At 41.2% G+C, this 27,185-nt stretch overlaps 1 protein-coding gene across 7 annotated transcripts in view; it reads right to left on the bottom strand.

Annotated features, from left to right (window-relative positions):
- Window positions 1–2,088: 2,088 nt before the first annotated feature.
- Window positions 2,089–27,185, bottom strand: part of Tle4 (TLE family member 4, transcriptional corepressor) — a 137,741-nt gene continuing 112,644 nt past the window's right edge. For 6 of the 7 annotated variants that reach the window (NM_019141.3, NM_001414041.1, XM_087635604.1 and 3 more), the window contains 12 exons: window positions 22,980–23,099; window positions 22,040–22,093; window positions 21,491–21,643; window positions 20,238–20,370; window positions 19,732–19,925; window positions 19,207–19,283; window positions 9,005–9,254; window positions 7,870–8,117; window positions 6,456–6,603; window positions 6,107–6,257; window positions 5,694–5,770; window positions 2,089–3,775 (listed from right to left, as the gene is read on the bottom strand). In NM_019141.3, the coding sequence (NP_062014.2) occupies window positions 3,668–3,775; window positions 5,694–5,770; window positions 6,107–6,257; window positions 6,456–6,603; window positions 7,870–8,117; window positions 9,005–9,254; window positions 19,207–19,283; window positions 19,732–19,925; window positions 20,238–20,370; window positions 21,491–21,643; window positions 22,040–22,093; window positions 22,980–23,099 (1,713 nt within the window). In that variant the 3' untranslated portion in view covers window positions 2,089–3,667. Of the gene's footprint in view, window positions 3,776–5,693; window positions 5,771–6,106; window positions 6,258–6,455; window positions 6,604–7,869; window positions 8,118–9,004; window positions 9,255–19,206; window positions 19,284–19,731; window positions 19,926–20,237; window positions 20,371–21,490; window positions 21,644–22,039; window positions 22,094–22,979; window positions 23,100–26,523; window positions 26,631–27,185 lie in introns of those variants that run through there. The other variant, XM_087635813.1, reaches the window with a different exon arrangement.

Genomic DNA, 27,185 nt, shown 5'->3' on the forward strand with positions numbered 1-27,185 from the left:
GGAGTTTCATTCCCAGCACTTCTAAGTGTGACAGGCACATATGACATCCCAGGTATATCGCCCCAAGAAACCGTTTGGCCAAGTATCAACCCATTTGGCCAAGTATCAACCCAAAGTGAGGTGTGCAGCTTTGAAATCTTGAGGTCTGTCACTTTGTGCCGGATCCCCCCGAGTGTTAGGAAGGTCCCATGGCTCCTTTGACCTGACTCTTCTATTTACTGTTTCTACAGCTAGCACACTACTCTGTCCTCCCATTTTCACTAAATTTTCCCTTGCTTTGGGGAGATGCATCATCATTGTTCTTCAGACTCCGCAAGCACCACACACACAGCAGAATTTATGGTAAAAGCAACAACTGAGTCTCAGTAATCACCTCTCATTTTCCTTCTTTTCAGTGATACCAGGTCATTAGCATTCGCCATGCCACAAAGCCATAATCTCTGCCCCTTAAAATTACCTTTATAGTTCAACAATTGTGGCCTAACTTCTGTGCACATTAGGACAGGCCTCCAATTTATGCGCTCTATTCCCAATTTGGCAGTGGATTTCCTCTGGACTGTCACCCAGTCTCTAGCTTTTAGGGCTGACTCCCCAGCTGGTAGTAGTATTTAGGGGAGGCAGTGGAGCTTTTAGGAGCCCTAGCAGTAAGAAGTTGCTAGAAGGCACTAGGGAAGGGTCTTGGAGGCTATAACGTCCCTGTGCTTCCCAGTCAGCCCCATGTGATTAAGTCTCTGTCACCATGCCTTTTTTGCTGGGCTGAGACATCTCTGCAACAGTGAAAACAGCAACTGAACAAGCGACTTCCCCCCACCCCCCAAAAAGAACCCTACTCCCTTAAACTGATTCCACCAGATACTTTGTCACCGAGATAAGCATGCTCCTATAAGCCCCATACTGGGGAAGGGATAAGCTCTCAACATTATTTAGAGATATTAATTGCCACAGTCTGCTTGTAAAGCCAGTTCTCTGTGCCTTTCTGGCTAACCCCACCAGACTTGGACGTTGTTTTCTCATGTGCAGACTTGTTTTTCCTTCTGACTTTCTACGTTGTCTGAACCATACCGACGAGTAAATAACTCGTTAGTATTACTAATGAGTAATAGAAGAGAAGCTCGAGGCCCTCTATATATCCGTCATTCTTCCTTCCTTCCTCACCCAACAAAAACAGCATCACCCCGCCTAGCGTTGTCCTCTGTGGATGGCCACTTATTATCTAAGAAATATCTTAGTTCTCAGCAGCTTCAATGGATTTGCATAGCATCCTGCAATGCAGCCAGCTTATGGCATCTCACTGGACTTGCTGCTTTGGTCTACATGGGTGAACAGCGCTGAAATCCACTCACTTAGTACTGGGTCTCCTGTGGCTGATCACTGCAGATTACCTTGGTGCAGGTATCACTGCAGGTTCCCAAATCCTGTCCCACAAATTGGGATTCCTTTAAGTTCTTCCTTGCCTGAGTCTTTTTAAAACAAAAACAAAACAAAAACAAACAAACAAACAAAAACAAAACAAAACAAAACAAAAAAACGAAAAACACTAGCACAAGATGCTTCCAGAAACTTGTGAGTCTTGGAAAGGCCAAACCCCAACACTTGGCAATGGTCCAATCTGCCAAATTCTGAATGCTGTGTCAGCTCGAGAGCATTCACGACAGTGAGAAACATTACAGAAACCTGTGAGGTCCAGTACAATAGCTGTTAGCTCCTGTGGGGCTATGGAGCACTTGAAATTTAGTCCGTGTTACTGGCAAAGACTTCTGATATTAATTACTTCCAAAAGTTAAGTTTAAATAGCTGTAGGTGGCTAGGGCTCCAGAATGACAGTATACATCTAAATGGTTCAAATTTGAGTTTTCAACAGCTTCTAGATGGAAGACTTTCAACAAAATGAGGGGCTCAGGAAACATCAACTACTTGCCTTCTATAACTTTGATCATGCTTACTGGGTTATCTCAAAAAGAAAAAAAAAAGTAACAATTCAAAGCCCATAGTACTTAAAAATCTGACGAATATAACTAATGATTTTAATATAGAGAATGGCATAGACAAAGAAATTAGTAAAAATAATTAGAAAATAAATAAACATTCTAGAAGTTATTTATGTTTAATGCTTAAAAGTCTGAATGCACAAACAATCTACCATCATAGAAGTACTGGTGGCCAATACAATGCGTTAGAACTATGTACAATGCACAGTTTAGTATCAAAATCTTTCTACACTGTAGAGTTTTATGAAACTGTTAATGACATCAAACACTAAGCACTTAAGACACCATTTTTTTTTGCTACCACACAAAGAACGTCAATGACAGTCCATTTCAACTTGCAGCATCCACCCAATTCTAGTATGAAATTAAGTGATTTTTCTACTTATACAATAAAGTTTATCTACACAGTTCTTGATTTTGATCCATAGCAGCAAAGGCACTGTACATCAGCAGATCCACAGACTTAAAAGATCTTTTTAAAGCATTCAAACAAAAAAATAATAATAAAAAAGGAGTCACATGTTATAGTTTAACAGCAACAACAACAACATAAAAGATAACACAATGTTTCTGGCACAATGGCACAGCCTGTGTCCATTTCAGGGACATCCAACTAAGACATGGAAAGAACCAGAGGTAAATAAAGCAAGTCATCATCCCAGGAGAGTCTCTTCTTTGTGACTTTCAGAGGATGGGCTCTGCAAACCCTCCTCTGCTGGCCTTTGTGTATGTGTGTGTGAAAGACTTGCTTTGCACAGCGGTAGGCAAGCAGTGCTCCTGTACCTGCAGCTCCTACAGAGCATGCCACAAAACAGCCTGCCATGTCTCACAGCATCACAACTGCCCAGAGACACACAGCTCCCTCTGCCAGTAAATTTGGCAAAAATATTAGAAGAAATTAAGTTCTCTCTTTGAGGCCCAATTTTTTTTAATCTGTCTATAATACAATAAAAAAGGAATTAAAAACATATTACAAAGATACTTGTCAACAAGTAAAAAAGAAAAACATCAATTATTTTTGTTGAATGTAATCTAAAGTTATAGACATATTGGTTAAAGTTGCCCAAATAGACTCAAAGGAATAGTACTTGGCCTGTTATATTCTACTTGTTCAAACAGCCAAATTTCCAAATGTTTTTAATATAAGTAGAAAACAAAACAAAACAACCTCATAACAACACAGCAACATATTGCTTCCATGTGTAATTATACATTTCACATCTCTATACAGTCAATAGTCTACATTTAGTGACATTTAAATCAGTTATTTTAAACCTTCCTTTCCCCTCCCTTACCAAAAGGGAGGGTGGAGCATCAAATACAATGCACCTTCATTATCAATGCAGGAGCGGACAGCTTTATTTAGTCAGTCATTGTTAGAAAGCCTTCTTTAAACAAAATAAATATATTACAGATATAATACATAATTAAAGATTCCATTCACTGTTAGGTATTCCATGTTCTTCCAAGTCAATAGCTGAAGATTTGGTATCACAGGTTCTTAATGAGTATTCACAATTCAATAGCAAGGAGGACGTGGGGCTATGGAAGGGGATTAAACTCCACAACTGCAATGAGTATTGGAAATCCTTGGTTTTAGAATGGGAGAGGGGTGAACAGAAAAGTACAACAGCGCAAAGTGCTATGAGGAGGAGTCCAGTTTGCACGAAGATTTGTCCTTAATAAATAACTTCATAAACCGTAGCTTTCTTGTCCCCAGAGCCAGTGACAATGTACTTGTCATCCACAGAGATGTCACAGCTAAGCACCGATGAGGATTCTTTGGACTAGGGAAGAAGCATATCAAGAGTGTTACATACAGGAAGTAAGAAGCAGGACTGCTGGGTGCAGAGCAGGTACACAGTCCAAGTGCTCCACAGAGCATCCAGAAGAGACCATGCAGATACAGGGCAGTGCCACATTCCTAGACATGGCAGTACTACATCATCCCTAGCATAGGCTAATGATTCTTGTCCTAAGGCATCAAAGAGAAAAGTAACTTAATGGTCAGAGTACCCTGCTAATGAGGCAAGACCCTGTTCTTTACATTTTACTCCTGGGGCTGGAAAGAGCTCACTGGATAAGAGTACTGAATTCTCTTCTAGAGAACATGGGTTCAATCCCCAGATCCCACATGGCAGTTTACGACTATTTATAATGCCAGTTCTAGGGGTACCTTGAGTACCAGGTATGAAACATCTTGGAGACATACAGACAATAAAGTAAAAGGAAAACAAAACAAATAAATAAAACCCCTCTATTCTCTAGAAAGTAGAGTAGGACATTCAAGAAATGAGAAGACTTCAACTGCCACTGATAGGTGGCCTGGATCTCTGTGGTGCCACAGAGCTGCAAGTACAGCACAGGTCTAACAGTGGCAGACAATAGTAAACAGAGCCTCCACTACTAGCATAAAACATACATGTAAGAGGAGTTCAATATTTGGAAAAAGAAACACATTCCACTAAAGAGGGGTATGGGGTGACACAAGGATGAGGGAAGATTGCACACACAAGGTTTAAACCAGTACCGGAAGAATACTTGGAACATCTGAAACTATAAATGTAAGACGAGTACCTAATACACTGCATATCTAACTTTTTTATTGTAACTGTTAATAAAATACCCATGCCAGCATATACCTAAGATACAATACTTGTATTTAATAAAAAAATACCCAGTCTCATGGTTTTTTTTCTTTCAGTTTATATACCTACAAGGTTACAAAATCCCCAGTATTAAAATATAAGCTTCAGCCAGGCATGGTGGTGCATGCCCTTAATCCCAGCACTTGGAGGCAGTGGCAGGCAGATCTCTGTGAGTTCCAGTCCAGCCAGAGCTACAAAGGGAAACCTTGGGTTATATAAAGAAAGAAAGGGGAGAAGGGAGGTAGAAGTGTCATGACAATGACATCAGCTACTTTGACATGCCAAAAACCTTATATGGTGGTCTATTTTGGATCCACACAATTAATCGGCTCTATGATGACTTGTCATTTTGTTAAGGGTCCTGACAGTTTGTTATATTAGTCTGAAACATGAAACAAAAGATAAGAACATTCTAACTACAAATTAAAATCAAAAGTCATTAACTCAACTTTAAAATTCACACAAATCTGTTTTTAAAAAAAGAACTGGAGAGATTGTGTGTGCATGTCTGTTTGTGTCATGTCTAAATCTGGTGGTTTTTTTTCAGATAATTTCCAAAACTATACAAAATTCTATTGTGCCACTAAGAAGTTTATAAAATTAATCCAGTTTGACTAGATTTTTCTAGCAAATTTTTGGGAAAAAGAACTGATAAAAAGAAAGCGAATAAAAGAATTGGAAAAGAAAAGAACTGATACTACTCATGAAGTTATTTACACAAAATGCTCAAAATTTAAAACAGAAAATGTAAGCATAAACACAAAAATGCCACAGAAGACCTAAAACCCCTAGTTGAAATATAAGAGGATTGAGTCATGGGTAATTCAGGATCAGCTGTGACAGTAAGATCAGAAATCTCAGCAAATGACCCTTGGGCAACTAATCCTCCTCCCTGCTTCAGGCAGGGTCTTGCTCTGCCTGACAGAAATGGTGTCAGGTGCCCCAACATAATTTCAAAGCACTTAAACAAGTTCACCACTCATAGGATTCTCGGAAATGACACGGCTAAAGCCGGCAGGCAGGACACACCGCTGACCATCAGCAAGCAAAGCGTTACCTGGAAGATGCTGGCCCCATAAGGTGTCCTCCAAGCATTCAGAAGGTTGTCCTTTCCAGTGCTTACAAACCATTTGCCTACAGGAAGAGGGTACTGTGTTACTTTGTCATTTGCTTCATAGAGTGTTGAATTAATTCGTTCCACTGATAACTAATAAGACTATCTTTTCACTTCAGAAGTAAAGCCCACCCACCTTCTGGATTTCATGAGTCATTGATTGTTGTGATAAGAAATAAAGTGGATTAAAACCAAGAATTTACAAAGCTTGCTAGGAAAGCATGCTTGGTTAAGTAAATTACATAGTTGTGAAGAGAGACACATTAACAAAATAAAAGACTCAGTTTGGAATGAGTCAACAGAAGAACCAAACAATCATTCTAGATGACAGAAACTAGAATGGGGGGCTTGCTTACCACAGTGGGCAAACTTGAGTGACAGAACACAGCTCTCATGAAGATGCAACTGGTATTTGTCTGGCTTGGTGACATGCAACACTTCCACATTGCTATTCTCCATCCCCACTGCAAGCCACTCTCCAGTTGGGCAATAGCCCAAAGAAAAGATCTGGAATTAAAACAAATGATGGTCACTGAAGAGGACAAGGTCCTATTAACCAGGAGGTTTGCTCTTAGATATAGAGGAAACCAACAAAATTCAAAAACTACAGAAAGAACCAAGTCTAGGCGATGATCTCCAAGAGACCCACATTCAAGTCCAGCATGTTTTTTTTACAGCAGGTCACATTACCCACACAGTGCACACCTGAGAGGTGAAGTCGTGTTGCTGCAGTTGCCGCCCTTCACGCAGGTCCCAGGACCTCACAGTGTTGTCCAAACCACCTGTCCAGAGCTTGGTGCCATCGTTAGAAATGTCAATACAACTGGCTCCATCTGTGTGCCCCTGGAATTGCCTGAAAAATGAAAAATGGAGGGGAAACCCTTGAAAAGTTAAATTATTATTTGAATTAAATTAAGAACTTTTTGCTGCCAGTGGAAGGGGAAGCCCTGGGTCCTGCTAAGACTGAACCCCCAGTGAACTAGACTATGGGGGGAGGGCGGCAATGGGGGGAGGGTTGGGAGGGGAACACCCATAAGGAAGGGGAGGGAGGAGGGGGATGTTTGTCCGGAAACCGGGAAAGGGAATAACACTTGAAATGTATATAAGAAATACTCAAGTTAATATAAAAAAAAAAAAAAAAAAGAACTTTTTGCTGATCAACTTCGGTGACGAGTTATCTACAGCTCTCATTTGGTTTATGCTAATTACTCAAAATAATAACAAAGCATATCACGTATCAGTACCAGCTGTGCAGTGGGGAAAGGCCACTGTTACAAGCAACGTCTAATGGAAATACACTCTCTGTGTGATCTACTGCTAGGGACACTTCTGGTAAAATGTATATGAGACATGAAGCAAAGAGTTCAAAGTGGGTCCTCATTTCATAGTTGAAAATGATCTTGAGTATCTTAAGTTTACTCTAAAGCCACAAGAACAAATATTTTGCTTTTGGAATTGCAGCCCTTCAAAATAAGAGTGCAAATGGCTCTTCTCTTCCCATACACCCCCCTGCCTCACAGCTCAAGTTCCCACTCTTCTCACACCCTTTTCCAAATCATACTGTTTGTTATTTCTATAACCCTGCTGTCCACTTGTCCTTCACTATGAGAACAGAAAGTTTAGGCCATGTGAACAGAAGCAGCAAACCACCAGGACTGGGCCCTTGGCAAGAGGCATAGAACCACTGCTGTAGTTGTGACCCATGCATCGCCTAAACTGTAACCATACACTGTGGCTTTTCACCAGGGAGTAGAGGTGATGATGGGGGTTAGCAGGCAGAGTTAACAAATTACAGACATCTAATGAGCCCCTGAGCTCCTGACAACATTCATTATGTAAAAATGACCTTCACTTCATAGTGTGTGTGTGTGTATAATGAAATAAGATATAGTGCAGAAGCGAGATATAAAATTGGTTATTATATCTAAAATGCATCTAGTTCATAACATTTTTTAGAAAGTAGCTGCATTCTACCCAGACAGTCAGAGACAAACCCACAAACCCACAACCCCCCCCCCCCCCCACACACACACACTAAGGCAGATCCACACAGAGCCATGAGCACCATGTGGTAAATTAGCTCTCTCTTTCAACACAAAAGTAGATTCAGCTGACCTACCTCACCAGAGTCTGGTTGTGCAGATCCCACACTGCGATGTTGCCATCACTGCAGCATGAGAAGCAGACCTTGGAGTCGGGGCTGATGGCCAGAGCATAGCAGGCAGGGGCTGAGGACGTCAGCTCTGCCTTGATGCGTGGGGTTGGAGCTGCCAGGTCCCAGATGGACAGTGTACTGGCTTCCCCTCCAACAATTAAGGTGCGGCCATCAGGGAGCAATCTGCAGGAGCGGATGTAGTTATCCCTGTTCTATGGAGACAAGAGTCATTGTGAAATTACTCTGAGGAAAAGAGAACAGCACTGACATGAAAGCAGAATCCATAAAGTACTGTGTTCCCTTCTGGTTTAATGAGCCATGCACACTTATGACAATGATAAAGTAGATTAGTGCTACAAAATTACATGAAATTAAGGAAATATTTAAAATTGATCTACAAAATTTAGTATCAAGATATTCAATCTTAATTAGCACCCAAATGCAAAGATCTAGCTCCACTCCCACCACCAAATTACACAACTGTGGCTGTAATCTGAGCATGCAGATCCATATGGTCTATGCACACACCACTGCAGTTCTCCATACTCTGAAGCCCTGGCATACTCTGTGCTGAGGACAGAGGGTATTGGTATTAAAGCCACATCAGTTAGTCACTTGGCAGTTAGCTCTTTCGGCCCAGCCTTGCTATGTGTGACTAACAGGCATTATGAGTTCAATGAAGTGCCAACAACAGATAGCAAGACAGGAAAAGAAACTGTCTCCCCTGTTCATGAGTTTGTGGAAATTTTAGGTATACTTAATTAAGTTAGATTAAGTGATGCAGTAAAAGATGCTTCTGATATAAGGGAAGAAAAGTAGGCTTCAATTTCCTGTGTGACCAAAGACAAATGGTAACACACCAGTTAAGAGCTTGGTAGCCACATGAATAGTTGGACTTCAGAAAGTTCTCAGGTATGCGCGTAGAAACAATGGATGGAACTCTTATAATTTCTGAACCAAGTGACAGGGTGAATGCAGATTGTACAGGTAGATATAACACACATAAAGAACTGATCACTCTGAGAGAAAAACCCCACTTATTCCCTTAGCACTGCTATGATTTTCTCACAATCAGGGTCTTTGTCACTTGCTCACTTACCAGACAGTCCAGCTGAGAGACTGGGCTTTTGTTGCCAGGATGGCTGATGTCCCAGACCTTTACACAGCCCTTGCCACCTGTGTACACGTGTCTTGTGGGGTTGCTGATGGTCACTGCACACACTACTTCCCCATGGTTAAGGGTGTTGATCTGTCGGGCATGTCGGGGGATTCCCGGTCCAATGAGCGCATCAGGGGGAAAGGGGACCGGCTGCATCTGACCATCGGCACTAACGTGAAAGGAGTATGCTCTAGAGTATAGGAAGAAGGAGAAATAGCAGAACAACAGAGAGCATTAGCTTTTGCTTGTTTCCTTTTAGATCAGGGTCTTATGTGTGCATGGCTGTTCTCAAATTCACTATATAGTGGAGGGTGGCCCCGGATACCTGACCTGCCTAACTCTACTTATCATGTCTGGTTTAAGCAGTGATGATTAACAAACCCAGGTTTCATGCATACTAGAAACACACTCTATCTACTAAACTACCTTACTTGAAAATATATTAAATTGTCCAATATAACAAGACAGAGAAAACCCTTTCAGTGCCACTTGAGATGTGCATAAACAAACAAAAAGTAAAAAACATCAAATACTCTGGTACAACACAGTAACATTAACTTTCAAGACATGGTGCTAGGTTTATTAACCTATTGGTTGTTTAATAGCTATGTGACATCAGTAGTTACCGAGCCTCTTTGAATGCAATTCTATTCTAACTTCAAAAAGAAAGGACGAGTCTATAGTTTCCAGACAACTAAGTAGGATAGCTAATGTCATATGTATGGCTGTATGGCTGTATGTATGTATGTATGTATGTATGTATGTATGTATGTATGTATGTATGTATGCATATGAGACCTATTTTCTTCACCTAAATCTTCATTGCTTTGTATTTTCTGCAGTTCCATGGCCTATAGGTAACAGATTTTACCTATAGATGGATTCAGTCCAATCAAATTGAGTTACTAATAGAGATCAGTAAGCTAAAATTATAAAGCCCTGAAGAATTCAGATTCTGTGGTAAACAACACTGAAAGGGTATATGTAAGAAAATGGTTTTAAAACATTGATCAGACTCAAAAATCACAAATTCTAAAAGATATAAAAGTAATGGGACTTGAAAAGTGTCCTGTCCTGTCTGACAGCCCAAGGCCCACCTTACTGTATATAGCACTTCCATTTCCAGTTCACAGCCTTAAAAACCTATAGTTGTGAAAATATTAAATTGGACCTGAAGTCATCATTAAAGATTCTACTTTTAATAGACAACTGTTTACATTAGCAAGGGCATACATAGTGAGGCTTCTGGGATGCAGATCAACTTTAGGAGGAAACAGATCCCAATAGCAAGTGGGAAGGAGCTAAGATTTTCTTGGTAGCTCTTAGGGACTGAACCACAGCCCTTTTTGAGAAATATGTACCATACCAAAAAAAAAAAAAAAACCACATTTGTGGGTGTATGAAAAATAGGAGCTTGGACTAACTCAGGCACAGGATCAGAATCAAATAGAATCAGATAGTGTGGTGGTTTGAATGAGAAACACCACCCCAGGTTGTCAAGTACTTGACTATTTTTGTTATCCAGCCAGCCAGTGGTGCTACTTAGGGAGTTTTAGGTAGTGCATCCTTGCTGGAAGAAGTATGAAGGGCTTCGAAATTAAACTCCTCCAGCCACTACAGCTTTCTCTCTGCTTCTTACATGCATTTGAAGACTATGCTGTTAGTTACCTGCTGCAGCCACTACACCAGCCTCTTGCTGCTTCCCCACTGTGATAGACTCTTAGCCCTTTAGAGTCATAAGCCAAAATAAACCCTTCTTCCACAAGTTACTGTTAGTCTCAGTGTTTAATCAAAGCAACAGAAAAGTAACTGGAACTGATAGTTTATAGTTTCTTACTGCAAAAGTCTAAGCTTACAAAAAGTAAGTCCAGCATTGTGGGCATACCACAGCTGTTGAGGGAAGGTTGGGAGGCTGAGAAGTGAAGAGACAGATGGTATTTTCTCAGTCAAATAAAGTGGACTTGGAGACACACCAATGTGTGACCTCAACAGCGTGAACTATGAGGACTGGTGGGAATGCTGGGAGCAGGAGTTGTAATCACAGGACCTGGCTTGTAAAGTCAGCTAAGACTATACTGGATAGGACGTTTGATTGTGGACACAACATCTGGGGTGATGAGAGCTTTGAATGTAAGTGACTGAAATTGAGCAAGGCAGATTTTCACTAGAGATGATCCTGGAAACAGAAAAACCACCAGGGGCTGCACTTAGAGTAGACACTAGTCACACTCTAAGTCTCGTGTCTGATCTTTAAGGGAAATACCATCAAGGTAGAAGATAGGGTGGATTCAAGTAGCAGAGGTCTGAAAGAAGCATGGTTTTCACAGAAGCCAGAAATCTAACTCATCAAGAAACTGCAAAGGAAAGCACTTGAAACACCATTGGACTGGTGGTGGCCTGCAGGTTTTGAGTAGTCCACTTTTCCGGGGGAAAAAGGGGTGTGCAGAGGAAATGTTGATTGCAGGGAAGCCAGGTTCTAGTTCAGGCTTGTAAAGAAAGCTGGCACTCTGAGGATGGCCGAGAAGGCTAACTGATGTAGCAATCAAGGGGTCACAAAGACTAGGTCTTATAGAAAGGAAAGGAAGGTTAGTCTAAGCTCAGATACTGTTATACTTTTTTCTTCCTTTTTGGTTTTTCAAGACTGGATTTTGCTGTGTAGCACTGGATGTCCTGGCTGTTTGTGAATTCAGTGATTTATCTGCCTCTGCCTCCTAAATCCTGAGATTTAAAGGTGTGCACAACTAATACCCTGCTATTATACATTTTCACCCCTCAAACTATTTATTAATAAAGGGTAATGATCCACACAGATTTTATCAATATCCCATATCGATAAAAACTCAAGGCAAAGGCAGCCTGGGGCCCAAGCCCTCACTTACTGCCCAAAGTCTTCTTTCTTTGCACTCCTCCACTCCCTGTTTTCCAGCTGTGGCCAGCATGTCAGCAAGTGTACAACCTCTTCCACTATGCAGACCCTCCAGCCTCCCACCTAGAACTGATGCTGAAACAGCACTTTCACACCTTGTCACCCGCCAACACTGGGGGAACACCCTCTCACTGGGGGAAGGGTGCTCCACACTGCTGGGTGAGGCTCCCCAGGAAGGTGGAAAGTTGACTTTTCTAGTTGGGGATAGCTGCTAAACCACAGCCTCTGATCCCAATGTGGCAAGACTGACTTCTATCTGCCAGAGCCTCCTGAGGGGTTCCCAGCAACGATCAGGGTCATACTCCTTACTTCCTTACTGCCTGGGGGCTCCAACTCAACAAGGAAGGAGTTAAAGGCCTTCTCCAAGTTGGGACATTGTAGACTGGGCCCATTGTGGTAGGCAGCTACACAGAGATGTCTGGGAGTATGGGAGGAAACACCCTCAGAATGGCCCATCTCCTTGCTGTATCCTTGCATCTTGTCATATCCTGGTCCTCAAACAGTGTAATTTGTGTCAGCACATGTAGAGAAGACCCACTTGAATGTCTGCTCTTGTTCTCTCTGCCTCCAGTCAAGTCAGTGCAGAGCAATCCAGAGCTGGAGAGTAGACCTGAACCCTCTCCCTGACACAGACAGCATCCTGGTGACCAGTATCCCTATTTCTGTGCACACCTGGTAGGATGGGTCCCAGCAGAGCCCAGGCTGTGCTGAGTGTGTGTATCCTACATCTCCTGGTGACTGATGTCTGCTTGGCTACTTACTGTCCATTTGTCCTGTACCCACCTCATGTCCTCTCTGGCCAAAGAGTCTGTGTGATTTTGGTAGCAAGGACATGACCATGGGAAGTTAAGACTTGGTGCCTCCTTTCTGTATACAATGATTCAGAAGCTGAGGTGACCCTAACTCAAAGTGGTCACAGCGCCCCAGACAGACAGAGGCTGTCCCAGCATCAGACAGCATGTAACTTTCCAAGGCTATTTTACCTTCCTGAGGCTGGAGGTTCCAGAATTGTCAAACCAAGTTCTCTCTGTTCTTTCTTTTGTTTCTCTGAGCCTGCTTGCCTGTCATCAGCCTTGGAAAACCTGCTTTGAATGTACCTTGCCCTCCCTCTCCCCAGAACATGACAGCTAACCACCAGATCAATGAGACAGCTGCCAATGAGGACAGCCCACAGGCTATGACAGGCTGGTTCACTCACAGGCCCTGGGACATAGTCACCCTAACTGGGTTTCAGATGGATGTACATATCATAATGCAGCCACCCTCCAGTGAATGCCTGTACCTAGACACTCCAGTGACCAACAGCAATGGGTATATCTCCTACACCATTACAGAGACATACTGCCTAGAAGGCACACTTCTACCTCATCAAGATGGTGGTCTGGCATGTGTCTTTGGTGGGTCAAGCAGAGCAGGGCCAGCCTCCTGGGTATAGGAGGAGGTGAATGGGGAAGGGGTGGGTGGGTGGGTACTCTGGCTGGTTCTGACGAACTATACCTGACAACCAGGGAGACCATACTCATGCTCACAGCTACATCTGTGCTTCCCCAAGGGCACAGTTTGTGGTCTTTAGTATTAATGGAATTTTTGCTGTCAGTGTGTCTATCATGGGTTGTATTCCCAAGGTGCACACAAGGACTATGGACATGGTTTGCTGAGTGGCCCAAAGGGGCCTGATGTGAGCTGAAGGCCAAGTAGAAGAAGAAACATATTACACAGTACAGCCTTGAGGACCTGGTGCCATACTGACTGGTGTGCCCTTGAGCAAGCTGTTGTCATGCCTTATGCCAGTCCAGTTCCAAGGATGTTTCTTTGAGGGCACCTAGGATACCTGGCACAAGCTCAGTTATCAGTGAGGTTTTAACACTATCATTCACTGTTGTCCAACCCCTGGCCAAGATATACTTTGTATGCAGTGTTAGGCATCGGACCCTGGGCCTCACTCATACAAGGCAGTGTAAGCCCTCTACTGTGTGTTACATTCTACTTTTCCCTCTAAATTGCCCAGACTGCCATGAAGTTGCCATCCTCCTACCTCATGATTATCTAGGATGAGGGCAGCTGGCTCCACAAGACTCATCTGAAGACATACTTTTCAGAGGCTCAAATGAGCTCTAGCTGGGCAACAGAGAGGAAGGCTTTAGAAGAACATGAACAACCATGGGATACCATGCTTGCCCCTTGCCTACACAAACACTGTCAAGACCTAGGGTACCTCATCGTCTATGAAACCGGCCAGCCCCACATGGCCAGCCCCACATGCAGAAGTAGTGGCTGGCTTAGCACAGCTTCTCACACAACATGGTGTCCTTCTGTGATGGCCCGTTGTACAACCTGCTGTGGTGCAGGGCTAACTTCCTGAAGCTTCTCATCTCTATGATATATTCTTACTGACAGTTTCTTTTAAAAAGAATCCCCCAAAGCTTCATTAAATGGGCTTTAAAGAACTTGAAGAATTTAAATAGTTAAAAAAAAAAAGATTTATTTTTCTTCAGGGTTTTTAGTAAAATTTTCATCAATACAATACATTGAGTACCTACAATGTAACCATCTAGAGCCCAACTATAATGAATGACTAGGAAAAACAAAACAACAACCTCTTGTATATTTATTACCAGAAAAGCTAAGTTTGAGTTCAGGTTTCTGAGGAAAACATGGCAGCTGTCCATTTGCAGTGGTAGTGGAAACCTGTGGTGCTTAGTGTGAAGGAAGAAAATCAAGCACAAGGCTCATAAATATGGTGAGCCAAACAGACTGTAATTCTACAGTGGTCTAACAGGTACAACCCTTAGACCAAGGGGGACACTGCTTGTTTAAATATTCCAAACACTCCTGGGGCTTCAAGGTTGATCTGTACCAAGAACTCTCAACTTATCCACTCTAGTACCTCTAATGGTTACTTACTTGGTGCCCATCAACAGTGCCTGAAGAAAGGACTGTACCTCTTCCCTACAAGAGCCCTTCCACCTCCTCTCAGTTCATATGGAACTCAGAGGCATTTGAGCTGTTATTTGATTAATCCCATGACCTTGTTATTTAGTCACTGCCTGCAATAGACTAATCTTTCACCTTCACGGTTCTTGGTCAACAAAACTTGTTAGTCAGTCAATCACTATTTGCAGAGCATACACAGGTACATAAAATTTTATGGTAATTGATATTTATATCTTCAACTCTCAAGGAACTCAAAGTCTAATTTGCCTTGTTTCCCTTATTAATAAGCCAAATATTTACTGAACAACTTGGCTTATGGAGCCAGCACTGTTTGATGCAACTGGGACATTTGGGGTAGTCTGTAGTAAAGTTAGGTACAGAAGGAAGAACCTTGAGTTTTATTCAGCAGGTAGAAAACAAAAAACAGAGTCAAGGTCAGTCAGGTATGCTTACCACTAAAGGGCAGGTGAAATGGGGAGAAAAAGAGCACAAGGAGACACTAAGGTGACAAGCAAGTACCTATGTAACACTGAATTCACAAGCAAAGGAAACTAGAGAAGACATTAGCGTATTACATCTATTTACTCTTCCAATAAATAAACTTGCATTGTGAGCATCAACTGTGAACTATGCATTATTTAAGGCACTGAAAGTTACATCTTTGTTTGCTTCTTTGTTTTTGAGACAGGGTTTCTCTGTGTAGTCCTAGCTATCCTAGAACTAGCTCTGTAGACTAGGTTGACCTTGAACTAAAAGATCTGCCAGTCTCTGCCTCCTAAGTGCTGGGATTAAAGATGGATGCCACCACTGCCCCGCTTTGGAAGTTACTTCTATTAATGAATATTCATAGTTGGTGGGGAGTACTAACTGGTTCAGCCACTGGAAATTATTGTGAAGGTTCCTGAAAAAGCTGATCTATACCACCACTTTTGGGCTTATACCAAAGGGACTCTACATCTTACTACAGAGATACTATTCATCCATGTCCATTTCTGCTCTATTCCTAACAACCAGGAAATGGAAACACCCTAGGTGTCAATCAGTGAATGATGGATAATCAAAATGTGGTACGGTACACAACGGACTATTTACTCAGCTGTTGAAAAATATTATGAAAATTGAAGGTAAATACATGGAACTAGAAACAATCATCCTGAGTAAGGTAACTCAGACACCAAAAGATACAAGTACTGCAGGTTTTCTCTTATATATGAATATCAGTGTTAACATTTTAAATGTGTATGTGTGTTCTATTCAGAATAGCTAGAGTTAGGTAACTAGTAAGTGACTAAGGGTCTTCCAAGGAAGGGGAAATAGAAGGGAAAGGAATAATGGGGAAACTAGGAGGGTTAAATGGGGAAGGTGGTGGGAGGGCACAGTAGAAAAGGGAATATTGGAAGGGATAATTAACTTTGAAGGTCTTTTTATGTGCACCATATAAAAATACCATATAGAAGATTCCTAAATATATAAAATATAGAAAAGGAATTTAAATGGAGTCAACCATACGATAGCGGAGACAATGTTGCAACTAGACATTACATGCTTCCAAACAAAACCTGAAGTACCAAGAGTGGGTGTGCAACTTCTTGACTAAAGGTACCATAGTCAACTCCGCCCCCTGCTCAACATTAGAGGTTACTGTCCATGCTATTCGCTAGGCTTCTACAACCTGATGGGTAGACCCTATTGCTGAAGTACTTGTTATCACAACCTTAAAAATATGGAAAAACTGAGCTGCTATGCAACTAGAAGCTTCACCTCCTATTGATTATTGTTCATAATGCCGGAAGGCACTGTACATGCCGCTGAAGGAGAAAAGTAATCATAGACCTCATCCAGCTACAATCCCTTTGCACTGGAATGGCAACTTGCCTGAAAAATATACCCACTGATATGACAGAGGCACAAATCTGGTGGGAGTAACCAACTACTGTCTGATTAAAGTTAAGGTTCACACCAGAAAATGATCTCAGACCTGAAATTGTTGACATGGCCAAAAATCTAAAATGAGAATGGTCATGAGTCTTAGGGGAAGCCTACTAGTTATTTTGCTAAATGAACATAGCAGTAAAACGTCTCCTAAGGACATATTGTTATATACCCACAGATCAGTACATTGCTCAGCCCTCATCAGAGATGCTGTCTTGTACCAAGTGGTAACTAACATAGAGACACACAGCTGAACAATGTGCAGAGTGTGAAAGACTTTGGCGTGCTCAGGTGTCTGTATCACACCCCTTCCCTCAAGGCTCAAAATCTATGTGCAAGAGGCAGGAAGATTCTAAGAGCCAGAGGTAGTGGATGATTCCAAGGGAGCAGCACTTTGAGACCCAATAAAGCTGATAAGCATATGAACTCAGTGACTATGATGGATATGACCTGCAAAGTTCAACCCAGATAAAATTCCACCATGGAAAAGGTGAAGTGGGCACAGGCCCACAACTAAGTAAGATGCTATTTATAAACAACAACTTACAAAAGAGGAAAAATCGTCAGTGGAGCAGTACTAAGTGTAACAGCCATTTCTGCAGGGTGGGCTTTGTGCTCAGAAGCAGTTTGGCCAATGTAATATGGAATCTACATGCATTTGTATATATGTGTGCTTTCTTTTGTTTGCTTTGTTGAGAAAGACCATGAAGTTGGGTGGGTAAGAAGGTTCTAGGAAGAGTGAGGGAGGGCAAGATTATGATCAAAATGTCCTTTGTTTAAGGGGGCGAGGCAGCATCAGATATGGTATCTTATACCAACTAGACTTTTCAACCCCACAACTATAATCATTATTTCTGAACATTATACCAAAAAAAAAAAAAAAGGAAGATATGTTCTGCTTCTATTCTTACAGGACTCATATTCAAATAGAAGAGGCAGACAATGGCTATAAGTAAGCTTTCAAAAGCTGGGCATGATGGTGCCCCTCTCCAACACCAGTCTCTTTCTTAGGAGGCAGAGGTGGGACGATCAACAACTTCAAGACCACTTGGGGTACACGGTGAAACTCTATCTCAAAAAAAATTAGAGGAAAATGACAACAGGGAGGGAGGCAAAAAGGGATGTGACTTAATGACAAGAGTTATCAGGGCAGAATGCTCTGTTATAAGGGCATCTAACGAATATGTAAAGTGAGACAGTGAGTCACAGAAAGTGATAGAGGAGGATCAGTGTGAATAAATGTCTAACAGCCAAGCAGCCAGGGCAGCCTCTGGGAAAGGGATACTTCTGTGGCTACTCAGTGAAGTCTGGATAGTGCAGGAGACTGGGGATGCAGCTTATGTGTGGTATGTTTAATTTAAGGAAAGATGCCAATCAAAGGTTTTGTGTGTGTGTGTGTGTGTGTGTGTGTGTGTGTGTGTGTGTACACCCGCGCATGCGCCCCTGCCCCCGCATGCGCATCCCGCCCCCGCATATATCAAGGCAAGAATGTTTTCTAAGGGGGAAAAAAGTTCCTTCCTTCCTTCCTTCCTTCCTTCCTTCCTTCTTTCCTTCCTTCCGTCCTTCCTTCCAAGATTGAAATACTACTCTAAAAGTTTTCTTTTCCAATTTCCTAATCCAATTAGAACTGTGTTTAGGCGGTGAGAACAGAAGAGTACAAGTATACCGAAACTAAGACTGTGGAAAGGATGTGATGAAATTAGAATATACAAAGAGGCTGGAAGAGGTGTGTTGTACTTGGTCTGTTATCACTCCAGGGGAGTGTGAACAGACATTCCAAATGCTCAGCTCAAGTAAAGAAGCCAAATGAGCAAACTACCTTTTCTAGAAATAGAACGGAACAGAAGACTGTCCTGATTTTTTTGAAGTTTTAGCGTGTCTGTTCTTTACATGTTCAAATTCTAATCATGTAAGTTTGCATATAAACATCACACTTTCTGAACAACTGCCTTAAAATCAGCAACAGACAGAAGCCTTGACTGCCTGAGTTGCCTTCCCAACTTACATTTTATATGAAGGCTTGATTTTTTTTTTCTAAACAGGACACACAAAACTAAACCTTATTATGCCTTATCTTTTGCTAAGGGAAAATGAAAACTATTTTGACACTACTCAGCAAAGGCCCAATTCCAAAATGAAAGCAAGTACCAGAGCTTTGTAGACAATGAATCCAAAGGGACGTTCTTTGCTTCTCTGCTCTCTCCCCTCTGTCCCTGTCCCTTCTCTCCCCATCTTCCTCCCACCCTCCCACCCCCCGCCATGTGCCCATGTCTGGCCTCATTTAAGTACCCCACCCCCTTTCCACTCTTCTCTCATTAAACCTTTCCACGTGGGGAAAAAAAGTACTCACGGTTTTCCTCCTGGAATGCCTGTCAAGTTTGGAGGTATTGCTGGCACACGCATGTGATGGTGTGGATCAAATCCCACCTAAAATTATTCCCATGCAAAACAACAAATAGTTAGATTTATTTGTTATGCTTTGGACAATATGGTACCTAAAGCTTAGGATCACAGATAATTTGAAAATACAATTTCAAATTTCAGCAGTATCTATTGATTTAAAATGACAGGATTTAGTGATCCTTAATTCAGAACTGGAACATACAAAAATGTACTATTGATTATTGAGACTTATGACAGAAACAAAGGCTTTATTATGTTTATTCTCTTATGTGGTCGAATTTGGTAGTTTCAAATTTCAAAATGACCACGAAATTTTAAGAAATCATAAACTTTCTCATCCTCCCAAAGAAAATAGATCAAAACATAATCACATGTATCTTTATAACACTCAACCTTTTATAAATATATAGGCAACATTAAAAAGAATGCTGTGTGTTCTGAAACTCTAATTCTCAGAAGCATGTAAACCCACCACAGGTGATCTTCCATAGGCTGCCGCTGCCGCTGCCGCTGCCGCAGCTGCACTCATCTGTGGGGAGATGTTGTGAAGCCCAGCATAGGCGGCTCCAGGGCTGGTCAGCTCTCCATTCATCCCAGCATGGGGCACAATCCCAAAAGGGGTTGGATATGGACAAGGTACAGCCATTGGGGTCCTCAGGCTGGATGCTGAAGAGAAAGTCAAGACCACAGAAAATAGCAGTTGCACCTTCTTCAGTTGGTTAACAATACAAGCCATAGTTCGAATGAACTGATTTTACTATTCTCAAAATCATTCAAGCCTTTGAGGTGGTTCAATCATTTATCCCATTTTTTTTGAACACTTAATAACCTGTTAGACATGGATGGGGCCACATGCTTGATTCGGAATACTTACCTTCTCCAACATAGTCAGTGCTGGTCATTACTACTTTTAACAGATTGCATTACTTAAATTTTTAAAAAGTATAAATAAATATACACCATTTTTTCCTTACTAACCTAAGGGGTCCACACCTGGTGGCTTTCCAGGTACAGGCCTCAGTCCGGGAGTAGAGTTACTGCCAGGGGTAGGTGCATCAGTCCGTGGAGTAGGGGTATTGGACTTTGAAACAGGAGTAGTAGACTTTTCATTCTAACAAGAGATAGAACATATCAGCCATGAGAACATGATTTTAAGAGTTACTTTTATATTAAAAGAGCAAGCAAATCAAAACAGAGAAATGGGAGAATTTCTTTAGCTTCTCATATCTCAGTTATAAGATATCTCAGTCTTATATCAGTTAAAAGTAGCTGGCAAAGAACCAAGAAGACACAGTTTAGGGAAAATTGAACTGAAGTTGAACTCAAGAAGTTATTTATAAGAACCTGGTCCCAATCGGAGGCCAAAGAAATTCAAACATGCATCCCAAAAGTGGGCCATGGTTAAGTCAGGTCCCTAGTACACTGTTCACATCCTAAGAAGTTCCATACCTGACTCACTGCTCTCAGAAAACCCACACATGAATACCATAGATCCCAGAGGAGAAAGGAGAGGCCATAAAAAGACAACCAGAGTTCCAGAAGAAAGGACAGAGGTTGAACCCAAACCTCAATCTAGCCTTCCATCCATTCTAAACACATATATTCTTTATCTGCACACAAACTGAAGAATCCCCTGATCCGTCAGCTGTGAATTCAAAAGGTCACTGAAAAACACATATGGCTTTTTAAAAAATGAAAATGGGTGGTGAGGAGAAAAGGGGATTTACGACACACAAATGCAATCAACTCCACAGCCCTGTACAGGAGGAAGTGTGGGAAGATATGCAGACTGCTGGGAAGTTCAGTCTGGCATTTGTGTTGAGTCAAAACAGCCTATATTAGCGAGAGAGTACTTAGGCAGAGGCTGAGACTACTGCAGCTGTGTCTAGCTTGGCAATTCAAATGAAGCTACTAATAAAATGACAGTTAAATTCCAAAGAGAATTCACCACAAACCACAGGCAATCAGACCATCACACTAACTCCAGTGTGTACTTTTCAACTTCACTATAACATTTTCCTCTTATTTTCATCCACTTATCTTTCCCTTAAGCTTACAGACTCAGAAGCAAATACCATCAAGTTAGTAAACCTTTCTGGTCCAAACATCTTTTCTAATTAAGCTAGAAATCTAAGCCCCAGAGATAAATGGGAAATAAAAAAAAAAAAAATGAAAACCCAAAACCCAGTAACTATTTTGGAAGTGGTAATTGTGGTTAGGGAGTAGCTTACAAGGCTAAGCTCTTTGGATTTGGAGGAAGGAGTACTGCTGGAAGATGCAACAGAAGCAGGGCTGATGGGAGCATCTTTCTTGAGGAGGCGTGTCTTGTCCAGGCCATTCTCCCTTGGGGAATGTGCTGGGCTTCCTCGAGGGGAAGATGGATCCTACAAAGACAAACATGTAAAAGACTGGTAACTGACTCACAGCACTGAAGAAGTCCTTTACTGGGGACACTTCTAACTAAAAGCACTTAGTAACTTGCTTAAAAGTACAAAACTGAACTTTAATGAATTAAAGTTAATGAACTTAAAGAATTAACTGAATTTACTAGAGGAAACATCTGGTATTGAGGTGAACAAAGCAAAAATCATAAACTCCTTGAGTCTGCAAGGAATATCAATAAAATCAGTAGGATGAGTGGTGGGAAAGGACAGTGTCCGCTGGAAGGAAGGAGCAGCACTTTTGAAAGCCCAGCAATGTATAAAGTCGGTAGTAATTTCTCATAAGCACTCTGGACACTTGTCTTTGTCATAGCTGCAGAGGGCTAGCCACAAACATACCTCATTGGACACATCAACTACCAAGTTGTCATCACTCTTCTCACCATCACTGTCCTGCAGAGAGGATTGAGAGGCATCATTTCCAGCCCCAGGGAAAAAAGTGCTATCAATTTCAGCTCCATTATGTGTCCACACGAGGTCCTTATGTTTGATGAAAACAGTACCCAACACTTTATGCAAAGTATTCTTCTCTTTATTTTTCATGTTTATGTTAAGAGCTAGGTAATGATTCCATTCTCCATTTTGAAAACTGTAGTACAATGCCTTGCTTACTACTCTAGAACACAGAACACAAACTTCACGCCCACCTATGCACATCCTACAATGGTGGAGTGTGATTTGGTCTGGCAGCTTTTAATAAATCTGAGTAAGTCACTGTGTGGTTAAGCTGTAAAGTAAAAACCCAGTTTGAGCTTCTTGTGAAGCCTGCAGTCCTGCAGGGAACAGAACAACGAACACCTGCCTCCACACCTCCTATGCTGCATGTTCTCCCTTCTCTTCTGACCTGCTCAGACAGCAGAGGAAAACCAGATTCAAGTCACACCCAGGACACATCTGTACATGCATCTTCCAAAAATTTTCTCCCTTTTCTCAATACTCTAGGTACATCCAAACTTCTTGGGTTTTCCATTATTTCTACATCTCTAGCTAATCACATAAAGTTCTACCTACCCTAACAGAATTACCTAGTAGCAGTCTTAGATAACCTGCTACAGGAAAGCACTGGGGTCTTGCATACACATGTACACACACACGTAAACACAGATAATTGATGGGGAGAGCTTGATACACCAATAAAAATACAGTAATTCTTTTAAAAAAAATCTTGTAAAGAACAGGTATCCTGTATTCTAAAATTGTATGATAATGGTTAAAATTACCAATTGATAAAAGAACAAGACAAACTAGCCTCGCCCAAAGAAAAGGTGGATGAACTTACATAGCGAGCTGCAATTTCCTTCTCTTCTGTTTTCTGCTTCTTGCTCTCTGAGGAATAGTCTGTAGAGTTCCTGTGTTTCTCAGAACCTCGGAAACTAGCTGATGGGGATACGGAAGAGCTCTGGAATTAAAAATAGAACCAAGACTGAAAAAGATCATCAGTTAACAGAGCAGTTAGATAAATCTCTTTCTTCAGTAGTGTATGCCTAGAAAGCTAAGAGGAGACCGGAGAGACAGGAGATGAAAGGAGAGCACAGATAGAGAAGGAAAGAAGCAGAGAAAGACAAGGAAGGGCAGCAGGCTGAGCACAACTCCAAAGGGCAGAGCAGGTCGCAAGCACACACGCATGAGACGCTGTTCAAGGCTTTCAGGGAGTTGGGGAGCGGAGGGAATACAATAGAAAGCAGAGGGAAAGACAGGATGGTTTTCGTGTTTATTTTGTGTCATAAAGTTTACTGGTCGACAGAGAGTATACATTTGAAACTCCCCAGAGAAATTTTCCAGAGGAACTGAATACAGTTAAACATAAAGGATAATCAATAATTTTTCAATTAAAAACTAAAATAAGAGTAAAACTAACCATTAACGATTTGAGCAACCAAGTACGGTGGCCATGTGATATACAGATTGTATGACCTTATTCACAGAATATTTTATTCAGCCTACATCAACAGTCCAGAATATTCAGAAGTTAAAAAAAAAAAAACCCTTGCAAACATTGACTATATTTCTGCATATTCTTCATAAGCATACTCATTTTGTTTCTGGAAACCTTAAACTCACTGTGGCCAGAAAAAGGAAGAGGGCTCATGCCTCAGACTTCACGTTTGTTCTTTCAACACACACTTAATCTCAAGTGTCTCCATATTGGTGACAGGATTTGAAGCCTGATAAAGGTGGTTTTTTGTCATGAAAGTCAGCACATGTATGAGAGCTTAAAGCCATGGTTGAAAATGTGAGAAATGAAACTATCCTTCTATTTCTCATGAGTCATCATGTACGGCATGCTAAACGTTAAATGATGCTTTTGGGGGTGAGTTAGAGGGAGAGTAATATGAACCACTGAGTAAGGAGGTGATCACTGTTAGAGGCTGCCCATCCTAAGCCCGCCCTTACTCTAGGCACCCCTGCTGGGGTTCAGATGAATGCTCTGTAAACTCTATGTACTAGTTCCTATTCTAATATTCAGCAAACTATATTGCATAAAATTCTCAAAGAACAAAAACCACATTAGACACATTGCAGAAGGTCACTGAATGAATCCCACAGAAAATCATTTGAGTAAAACAGGCTGGGGTGCCTTGGAGAGTAAAAGGAAGTTCCGTGCTTTCTTCATCTTATTTCTTTACAACAAGATGTGTTTTCAGACTAATGTGGTGTCTTCCAATGAAGTCTGTGGTGGAGAAGTTGGGGGGTGTGTGTGTGTGTGTGTGTGTGTGTAACTCTGTTTCTTCTGATACTCTACTTCCAGTCATTTTCACTTTTATCAAAAGAGGAAAAAGCAATTTCTAAATAATTTTGAACATATCCTCAAATATTAATGCTAAAAGGTAATGCCTGTTCAGTCTTAGTACTTATTTACTGGCATATGTGTAAAATCAAATAGCTTTTTTTTTTCCTCTTAAGGTTGTCTCTCATTGTAAGGACAGCTCTTCCTTCCTTTTTGTGTTTGTGTGTGGTATGTGTGTATACTTGTATATAAGCCTGCATGGGTGGGTACAGGTATATAGGCACATGGCATGTGCTGTTGATGCTGGCTGTCTCCTTGATGTCTTCAGTTTATTCATTAAGGTAGGCTCTCTTGGTGAATTCAGGGCCTGTCATTTATGTTTGTCTATGTAGGCAGCGTCCTCTACAAATAGGCTGTCTTCCATCTGAGTGTTAGGATTACAGAGGGGCTACCATGACCACCTTTACCAATATGTGGGTTCGGGGGAATCTGAACTCGATGGACTGAGCTATCCATCTCTCAAGGCCCCTGCCAAAATTTTATTGGAGAACAGAGTTACACATTTGATTTTGCTAATAGTTGCTTATCACCAGCATTTCAAGGTTAAGCTGTGCAATGAGTACTGAGGTGATCAGTGATACCCAAGTAACATAACAACTCTAGAGTTAAACTTCACTGCAAAGCTTAGAAGTCCAGCACTCTGCTATTGGATGGGCACGTGGGTTTCCTGAGCATGAGAAAGATTTAAATGATGAATAAGACACTGGAAAAGTTTATTTTCATATCTCTTTGGTTATTATAAAAGTTTAGTTAGGTTGGTTATTTTCATAGTTTACTACCTAAGGCACTTATTGGAACTCAAATGTGCCACTGTATATATCTAAACATTTAGGCTTATTCAGAAAAATATTTTCATTACAGTTTATCATAATACATAAGCAAATACGTTACAGTGATCAATTTAGAAGCCAAAGATACTCTGGATGTTATGATTTTTTAAAGCTTTCCATTTTAACAAAACAAACATCCACTTTTCCCAAGAAAAGAAACAAAATGGTATGTTTAAGGGGGTGGGGAGAAATGGCAGCATAAAAAGAACCCAACAGAAAAATACAAACTTTTAAGTTTCATATGAAAACCCCAACTACACTGGCAGTACAAATGCATTTCAGATATGCCTAGTATTATAAACCAGGCATTTTTAAAAAAGGGAAAACTCCCAGGCCTTATTCTGAAATCCACCTTAGATTTTACTGAGGCTGTGGGCAAATCAACTGTAGAAGTAGCATCTCCAGCAACTTGAAGTGGGTGGCCCACACCTGTCCTCCTCCAGATCAAAGATGGCCATGTATGGGAAAGAATTCTATAAAGTACTTTCTAAAGAAAGCCATATTAAGATAATTAGCTAATTTTAATAACAGGGATACGGTAATAGCAGGCAAGAGCATCTCTCTGGAGTCAGTCAGACAGTATGGAGTCTTTAGGACTACAGTCAGCCTTGTAGCCCCAGGAAAGATGTTAACTCTCACCCAGTCTCTTTGTAGTTTGGGATTACAAGATACCATCTCCATCTACTCTGGGCTTCTCTGAGGATGAAGAAAAACAATTTATATAAAGCTTGAGAAATAGTCTTAGGCACACAGCCTAGCTCCTCAACTACAGTAACACTGCTGAGACATCATTGCACAGTGTGGGTCAGTCCATTCTATCTACTACACATGAGGAAAAGGAAGGTTCCTGTGAGGACTTATTCTAGGCACTTCTGTAGTGCTTCCCTTCAACATAGATATTTTAATGGTCCATAATTATAGGGTTTCAATGAACCAAAACACACCTCTCAACAATTATAATAAAGTTTTGATTCTACACTGCAGAGAAAGGACTATAAATACTATATTCACATGGGATTTTCTAATTTGATTTTAAATGTCTACCAAAGTAATTCTCCTTTCTATTCACAAAGGTACTACAGATAGATACCCCTGTCACTTGCAGATTACAAGCAGAAAGAATATGCTAAAGTTTGAAAGCACATCCAAGATAATGAACTAAAAGTGTGCCTTGGCAAGAGAGGTCAGCAGATAAAAGTGCTTACCACTAAGCCTGAAAACATGTGTTTTGATTCCTGGAACCCACATTATGGAACATGAGACAGTACTTCTTCAAGTTGTCCTCTGATGTCCTCTGTAGCAAGTATGCACCCCCTCCTACCCCAAACAAACAAACAAACAAATGTGGATAAAACTTCCTAAAACTCATTGGCCATTATTGGTATTGCCTTCATAGCTACTAGATATTAAAGAGCAACTCAGTTTCTTGACACGTAAACAGGGATAATGAAAAGCCAAAGGACACCATGAAAATTAGAGTTTGCTGTGTTTTCTAGGCTTTTATTCTCAACAATAATCATATAAATGATAAATTACATGTTACTCTAACTGCAGTGTAGTTTCAACACTCTAAAACCTTAGTATGAATGGGTCATGTAAGTTTATCTTAAGAGAAAAAAGAGAGGGAAGGCCAAGATACGCAGAGGTCCTTTACTGATGCTACAATGGAAGTCCTGAATCAACATTTTCTCAAACTGAAGACTGAGGCCTACACCAAAAGCAAACAATGCTGACTTAATTTCTTTCAAAAAGATTAGTTTTTAACTTACAAACATGAATGCTTTGCCTGAGGGTATGTATTACACTGAGATATACCTGGTGTCATGAATACCCTGGAACTAGAGTTGTAGATGACTACAAGCCATCA

The sequence above is a fragment of the Rattus norvegicus genome, chromosome 1, assembly GCF_021556685.1.
Source record: "Rattus norvegicus strain SHRSP/BbbUtx chromosome 1, alternate assembly SHRSP_T2T, whole genome shotgun sequence".
Taxonomy (NCBI): Eukaryota; Metazoa; Chordata; class Mammalia; order Rodentia; family Muridae; genus Rattus; species Rattus norvegicus.